Source organism: Triticum dicoccoides, chromosome 5B (assembly GCF_002162155.2).
Source record: "Triticum dicoccoides isolate Atlit2015 ecotype Zavitan chromosome 5B, WEW_v2.0, whole genome shotgun sequence".
Classification (NCBI taxonomy): domain Eukaryota; kingdom Viridiplantae; phylum Streptophyta; class Magnoliopsida; order Poales; family Poaceae; genus Triticum; species Triticum dicoccoides.
In genome coordinates, this window is record NC_041389.1 from 664,669,723 (window position 1) to 664,676,932 (window position 7,210).

Sequence of the window (7,210 nt, forward strand, 5' to 3'; positions counted from 1 at the left end):
GCGACTGTTGCACGTGTGTTGGATTGATGTCCATGCCCTCTCAGTGCTGGTGTCAAGAAAGGAGGAAGCAGCGTGGTGGCAATTGTACCGTGGTCGAAGATGATGACCTGTTTGCGACTGGTTGCAGATCCTTCTGCTGCAGGGGTCTTCTCTCAAGATTTAAGGATGATGACACAGGGCTCCGGAGATCTTCTTGTGTTATGGTTGTCTTAGGGTACTCTAGGTGTTCATGGTTCTTTGTGTTTGCGTTTCAGTGTGCTTGTAAGAGTCAACTACTTTGTACTGATTCGTAATTTGAATGAAAAATTCTCAAAAAAAACGATTAGGCCCAAAAGTGTCGTGTTTCTTAAGAAAATAAAAGAGAGCGAACCCGGTCGTTACGCTTTTCCTGTGTCCCAGGGGCGGTTCTGTGTAGTTTGTCTCGTGCATGAGATTTTTTCAGTGTACATTGCTGCTGGGAGTTGTTCCTGTTGTTTATAAGTTCTGATGATGCACTGTAGATCAGTTCAGTTTGTTAGTCTCTTCGATATGCTGTGCTCCGTAACGGCCTTGCATCAAGGCTTCACCTTTGAAACTGTGTTATCAGGGGTAATGCTTCTTGATATTGACTGGTCCATGAGTGCTGGTATCCTTGCATTCTATCTGTAGGAGGAGCTTGAAGGTTTGCCAGGTCGGAGAAGATGGTTCTCAAGTACTCCCTCCGTCCAGAATTACTTGTCATCAAAATGGATGAAAATAAATGTATCTGGAACTAAAATACATCTAGATACATCCATTTCAATAACAAGTATTTCTAGACGGAGAGAGTATGTTACTGTCTTTGATGTCGTGCAGAAATGCTAAAGATTTGTAAAATTGCTTCTTCCAATCTTACTTACTGCTGCATTTGTGTTCATACAGGACAGAGCTCTGCCGTCTCAGCGGTGCGAAGATATACCCAGGGAAGGGTATCAGATTCATCCGTTCAGACTGTCAGGTAAGCCCTTGTGTCCTTTCGTTATTTTGCATGGAATGAAAATAACTAGAAATTCTCTAACATTCTGCTGCGCCTTCTTTGTGTGTGTGCCCCAAATCAGGTATTCCTTTTCTCGAACTCCAAGTGCAAGCGCTACTTCCACAACCATCTCAAGCCCGCTAAGCTCACATGGACGGCCAGGTTCAGGAAGCAGCACAAGAAGGTACATGCAAATAAGCCGATCCCTTTAGTGATATACTCCACATCCTAGTTCAGCATATGTTTCATTATGTTACTAGTATGTCGTATTAGAGGTATCTGCTTAGGCAGTGTAAGAGGTGCATTCATCTGGTAACTAATTGACTTGCTTAAATATTTCACCTGATGAATAATTTCATTTGTCAGTAGCCAGCGACAGTCAAAGAAAGTGACGTATCTAGTAAGTCTCAGGGACTAGAATGTTTGATGACCAGTTTACCACAATGTCGGATAGTTTGCTGACAACATAAATGATATGTATTGCTTAATCATGTGTAATTTCCATTCCTTTGCTTTGCATAAACGGGCGTATTATTTCTTAGCTTAGCTCTCTGTTTTATTCTGTTTTCACCAATGCTCCATCACTCGCTATCCTTGTTTCTATAAGCAACTACAAACTTTATGTTTGTGCATATGAAATTCTGGAGTTGTGCTTATAACTTTTTTGTGGTGTATGGTTGCAGGATATCCATGTTGAGGCTGCAAAGAAGAGGCGGCGCACAACTAAAAGGCTGTATTCCAGGTCTATTGTCGGTGCTTTTCTTGATGTCATCCAGAAGAAGAGAGCTGGGAGCATCTCCAGCCATTGGCCCCCCAAGGGGCGTCTAAAATCGCCGTCTGGGGTGACCCGGCGCAAAAAGTGGGCCTGGGGGTGAGTTGGCCCCCAGCCGCCACCCCTAGGGCCGGCCCCAAGCGTGAATAAAAAATTTAGACAAACTTGGGCTGAAACACGCCAATTTTCGGCAAACTTGGGCTTTTATACTCGTAAACTTGGGCTAAAACACGCCATTACATATAAAAACTAGTCAAAAAAAACTTGTTGAAGGCCGAGAGGATTGGGAGGAAGAACGCGGCGAGGAAGAAGAGGAGGAGGAGCCGAAACTCCTCGGTGCCCATTGCCCGTCACGTCGGCGGTGCGTCGGGGCGGACGTCCTCGCCGGGGGGTACGCCAACGGTGGGTTGTTGCCGCCTTCGAGGTGCGTCAGCACGCCGTCGAGGGTGCCGCCGGGGACGCCCCACCAGAGGTGGCGCCCCTCGCTGTTCTTGATGCCGCCGACCACCGGCGCCCCGTTGGTGGACGCCAGCCGCTGCTGCTGGCGGCACTCGAAGTACGCCGCCCAAGCCGCGTTGTTGTCGGCGGCGTACTGGGAAAGGGAGCGCTGGGCGTCGGTGAGAGAGGCGCGTGCGATCTCGACCTCGTCGGTGAAGTACGATGGCTTGGTGACGGCGTTGGGCAACGGGGGAATGGGCACTCCCCCATTACTGAGCCTCCAGCCCGTCGGCCCGACGCGCATGTCCGACTGCGCCGGGATGTTCGCCTGGAACAGGACCCAGGACTCCTGTTCGCGGAGCGAACGGCGGCCGAAGCCGTTGGCCGCCGCCTCGTCTCCGGGGAAACGCTCGGCCATCGGGGAGAGGGAGTGGCTGGGGAGAAGAGATCGGCGGGAGAGGGAGGGCTGAGGCACTCCAACGCAGGCGAGCGAGACCATATATAGCCGCGACGCGTCCGTGTGTACGCGTCTGAGGGAGGGGAGGCATCGGCGCGTGTCGGCGCGCCGCCCCGTGACGCGCCGCCCGTGAGGAATCAATGGCAAAGCTGACCGGCGGCAGCCTTGCCATTGATTCCCCACGGGAAACCGAGGCGTCGGGAAGACGAGGCGGGCGGTGTCGCTGACGCGGCTGCCCCACGGCGTTTTCGCGCCAAAAACGATTCGCCCGGCGCCCCCGAGCGCCCCCCAGCGAGCCGTGTTCGTGTTGGGTCCGCCGGCGCCAATTTCGACCCGAGCCGACGAAAAATGGGCCCCTGGGGGCGTGACTGGGCCAATTTTTTAGCGTCGGCGGCCGAAAAATCGCCTGGGGGTCCTTGTTGGGGGCCCGACTGGAGATGCTCTGAGAAGCCTGAGGTCCGTGATGTAGCCAGGGAAGCAGCTCTCCAGTAACACTTCCTTCTCCCACCCCTGCTTCTAGATATTGTGATGTGCTATACCATGAAAGCTAGCATGAACCAACATGTTCTTCTTATGTTGCATGTCAAACTAGGATTGTTATACCTGTCAACTGAGCATCATCCGTGTAATATCCACTACGTGTTTCTGTTCCTGTTTAATCAATGTACAAACATGAGCGCAGTCTTGGCACTCTCGATTTTTTATACGATGTGTATCTGTGAGTTACTTACAGTGGTGACTGTGTACAACAGTGAGATCAAGGAGCGCATCAAGAAGACCAAGAACGAGAAGCGAGCTAAGAAGGTGGTGGTGACGATGTATCAGAAAGCTGCCGGGAGAGTCAACGCCCCTAAACCCGGGAAGGCCCCCAAGGTTGGCGGCGGCGGCGGGAAGCGCTAGACAGCAACACCCAGTTATGTGATCAACCTCAAATTCTGAACCTAGTAGTTACGTGATGGCTTACCCAGTATCTCCAGGAATGTTCTGCTCAAACCTGCAGCTGCCCTGTTTGCTGCCAGTATCTCCAGGAATGATCAAAGTAGAGGTTGTTTTTTCTGTTTATTATACAGTATATCTGACCAATGTGAAGATTGTGAGTATATGTTTATCCAATTGGTGTTTCTTTCGCACCACGCTGATGATGTTTGTTTGTCCGTGACCTACTGAAGCCGGTCTCCGTAGACCTCTTCTTACGCATGTCATTATCTCCGAACCTTCCCCTTAATAACTGGATGTTAATCGATGCGGCGAACGGCACGGACGAAGGGTGTGTTTGGATGCTGCCCAAGCTAGCCCTGCCAACCCATGGGCGTGCCAAAACATTGGCGCAGGATTCCTCCGCCCGTGACTCACCCAGAAGTTGGCGAAAAGTTAAACTGAGAAAGCTAGTGTGGTCAGGGCGAGCCAATTTATTGGCACTCATCCAAACAAGCGCCCACGCTTGGTCAACTACCAACTTTTTGGTTGGGCTGCTCTTGGCTCCAATCCAAACACGCCCGAAATGTCGTCGGAAGGTGACCTTGTGAGGCGATGCTGCTTTTGGCTGGGTCAGGCCGCCACGGCGCCACGGAAGCAGTTGATTCAACGGCCGTGGTCGCCAGGCACTTGCTCCGTCACTCGTGCAGTAGTAGATTAGTCGTGGTAGGTGTTGAGATTAACTTCGCGGGCAGGTCGGTGCAGGTTCAGCGCACCTTGATCCGGAGAAAACTAAGGTTCAGTGAACCTCGTACCGACACCAATCTCAGGAGCACGTGTTTTGCCTTTTATTAATTTGTTTAGCAACATTGTCTTGATAAGACCCAAGGGGTGGCTTAATTAACGCTTAAAGAAACGATCGTTGTCTCGGACAGGATCATATCCGATCGTACGGCTAGTCGGCGCCGACATGTCACTTAAGCGACAGGAAAGCACGTGGTAGGTGAAGCTCGCCACATGCTTTTTTCAAAGATTGTTTGCGCAAATCACGTGTGATCACAGTTTTGCTCTGTTCATCTGACTGAAGATTTTTGTCTAGTTTGCATCTAATAGATAATAATAGAAAAGGAGTTTCGTCTATTTTTTGGGATCAAAATCTGCATTGCCAGAGCTTTTGAGATGGCTCCCGGCCGTCTTTGTAAGGGCGGTTTGAGCAGGATACAAATATTGAGCTCGGTCAGCAACTTGCAAAAGCTATCCGTCAGACTCCAGATCGAGGTTGATCCTTCTCCAATGTCAGTTTCGTTTGTCTCCCTCGGCACCTAGCGTGGCATGCCAATGAGTGTTGATGGGCACACGACCTCACCGCACTCGCCTCTACGGGGCAGGGATGGGATCGGCCTCCAACCTCGTGTGTGCAGTACGGTAGGTCGCAGGCAAAGTTTTAGTGGAAAGGCGTTCACACGATCTCCGGCCGGCGTCCGTGCAGGTGCAGGTGCAGTGCACCCCGGCTCGTACGTGCAATTGCATCGCTGGGGCGGGATCATTGCGCTCTGAAAAAACTATTCCCTACATCTCAGCAGCCGGTGTCTGCCGCAGCCACGTACGGCGAGACCGTCGACCCGATCGACCACCCACGCCTTTCCGATATCTCCCCGACGCGTCTCCGTGCGTGTCGCTGGCGGTCGACACCCGCCGAGAGCGACGGCACGTCGCACGCCGACCCACCCACTTGACCCCGGACCCGGCTTCCCCAGAAATGTGGACAGGGACGGAGCTGCCTTAGAGGCATTGGGGTCAGTTGACCCCATTGAAATTTGAAAATCCTTCACTAATTTAGTACCAATCACTAAGATTTATAGAAGGATGAACCCACTGCCAAACACATGACCCCATCAAACTTTTTTCCTGGCTTCGTCCCTGAATGTGGACCACGTCGCGGCCCGGACGCCGATGCACCTGGACAGCCCACGCCGAGCAGCACGCACAGGCACAGGAGATCGATCGATCGTGTCGACGCGCGCCCAGCGCCACGCGCCGGCCCGCGACTCGGCGGTCACCGTCGCACGCCGCGCGACAGGGGAGGGCCGGGCGGGGGAAAGCGCGCTGCGCTTTTCGGCGGGGCAAGTGTCCGGCCAGCCGCCTGGTGGGGGTGGGTCGACTCGGCCGCGAACGATCCGGTGGACCGGTTGGTCGCCCCGTGTGCGGCTGCGTGACCGCAGCAATTCGGGGAAAAAGCGCAGGACTGTGTCGCGACTTGCGAGGGGATAAAGCTTGCGCTGCTAGCTGCGGTGTGGTGTTGTGGACCGGGCGGGCGAATCTTCCCGACGAGTGCCGAGCTTGCATCGCGGTGGTAGCGACCGGTGCGAACGAGACGACGGCGATGATTCGGTTGGCCGTTTCCGGTGCGGGTATCATTGCGTGGTCGCGTCCAGAGGTAACGGGAAAGAGAAGGGCTTGCTGTCTATGGGCAGATCTTACCCTCTTCTGCTCTGTCACATGGATATGTACGTGACTGTTATCCCTAGGCCGTAGCTTCGTAGTTTGTTTGAAAACACACAATTAAAATGGCATACTCATTCGATCCCATGGTATTCGAGCTTGTTTGATTAAATCCAGTCCTATAAATCAAACGATCACATACTAAAAAATCCTGAGGATTTGAGTATTTAACAAAAAACTATCACAATTCAGGGAACCGTGCCTACAAACTACCACTTTACGATTTTGTCTCGGAAACTATCACTTTCTCGCTAATCTATGACTAAAAACTATCATGTCGGAAAAGAGCCCGATTTGCCTCTTTTAAACACGTTTCTGACCAGTTGGGCCCACACGTAAGCGTTGACGTGGCACATTAGCAAAATCTGTTTGATGGCGGCCGAGGAGCTCGCGGCCGCCGGCGAAGGGTGTGGGGCGGGCGGCTCCGGCGGCTCTGGCGGCTGCAGCAGCGACCCGCGACGACTCCAACGCCGACTGAGGGAGTCCTGGATTATGGGATCCTCGGGGAGCCGGCCTATGTGACATGGGCCGGACTAATGGGCCGAAAAGATACAAGACATGAGGCATTCTCGCGTGTCTAGATGAGGCTCTCCTTTATGTGGATGGCAAGCTTGCCGTCCGGATGTGTAGTTTTCTTTCTCCATAAACCGACTGTCGGTGTCAAAACCGGCGGATCTCGGGTAGGGGGTCCCGAACTGTGCGTCTAGGCGGATGGTAACAGAAGACAAGGGACACGATGTTTTACCCAGGTTCGGGCCCTCTTGATGGAGGTAAAACCCTACGTCCTGCTTGATTGATATTGATATTGTGGATGTTTACAAGAGTGGATCTACCACGAGATCAAGGAGGCTAAACCCTAGAAGCTAGCCTATGGTATGATTGCAATGGTTGTTGCTGTGTCCTATGGACTAGAGCCATCCGGTTTATATAGACACCGGAGAGGGCTAGGGTTACATAGAGTCGGTTACAATAGTAGGAGATCTACGTATCCGTATCGCTAAGCTTGCCTTCCACGCCAAGGGAAGTCCCATCCGGACACGAGACGAAGTCTTCAATCTTGTATCTTCATAGTCTTGGAGTCCGGTCGATGATGATGATAGTCCGGCCGATGATAGTTCGGCCGATGATGGTA

At 52.4% G+C, this 7,210-nt stretch overlaps 1 protein-coding gene across 1 annotated transcript; it reads left to right on the forward strand.

The window, feature by feature from the left end:
• The first annotated feature begins 680 nt into the window (after positions 1–680).
• LOC119306563 (60S ribosomal protein L24-like) lies at positions 681–3,561 on the forward strand. Its single transcript, XM_037582746.1, has 6 exons — positions 681–691; positions 901–976; positions 1,077–1,178; positions 1,678–1,780; positions 3,104–3,149; positions 3,414–3,561. The coding sequence occupies exons 1-6, from the start codon at positions 681–683 to the stop codon at positions 3,559–3,561; spliced, it is 486 nt and encodes a 161-aa protein (XP_037438643.1).
• The last annotated feature ends 3,649 nt before the right edge of the window (positions 3,562–7,210 follow it).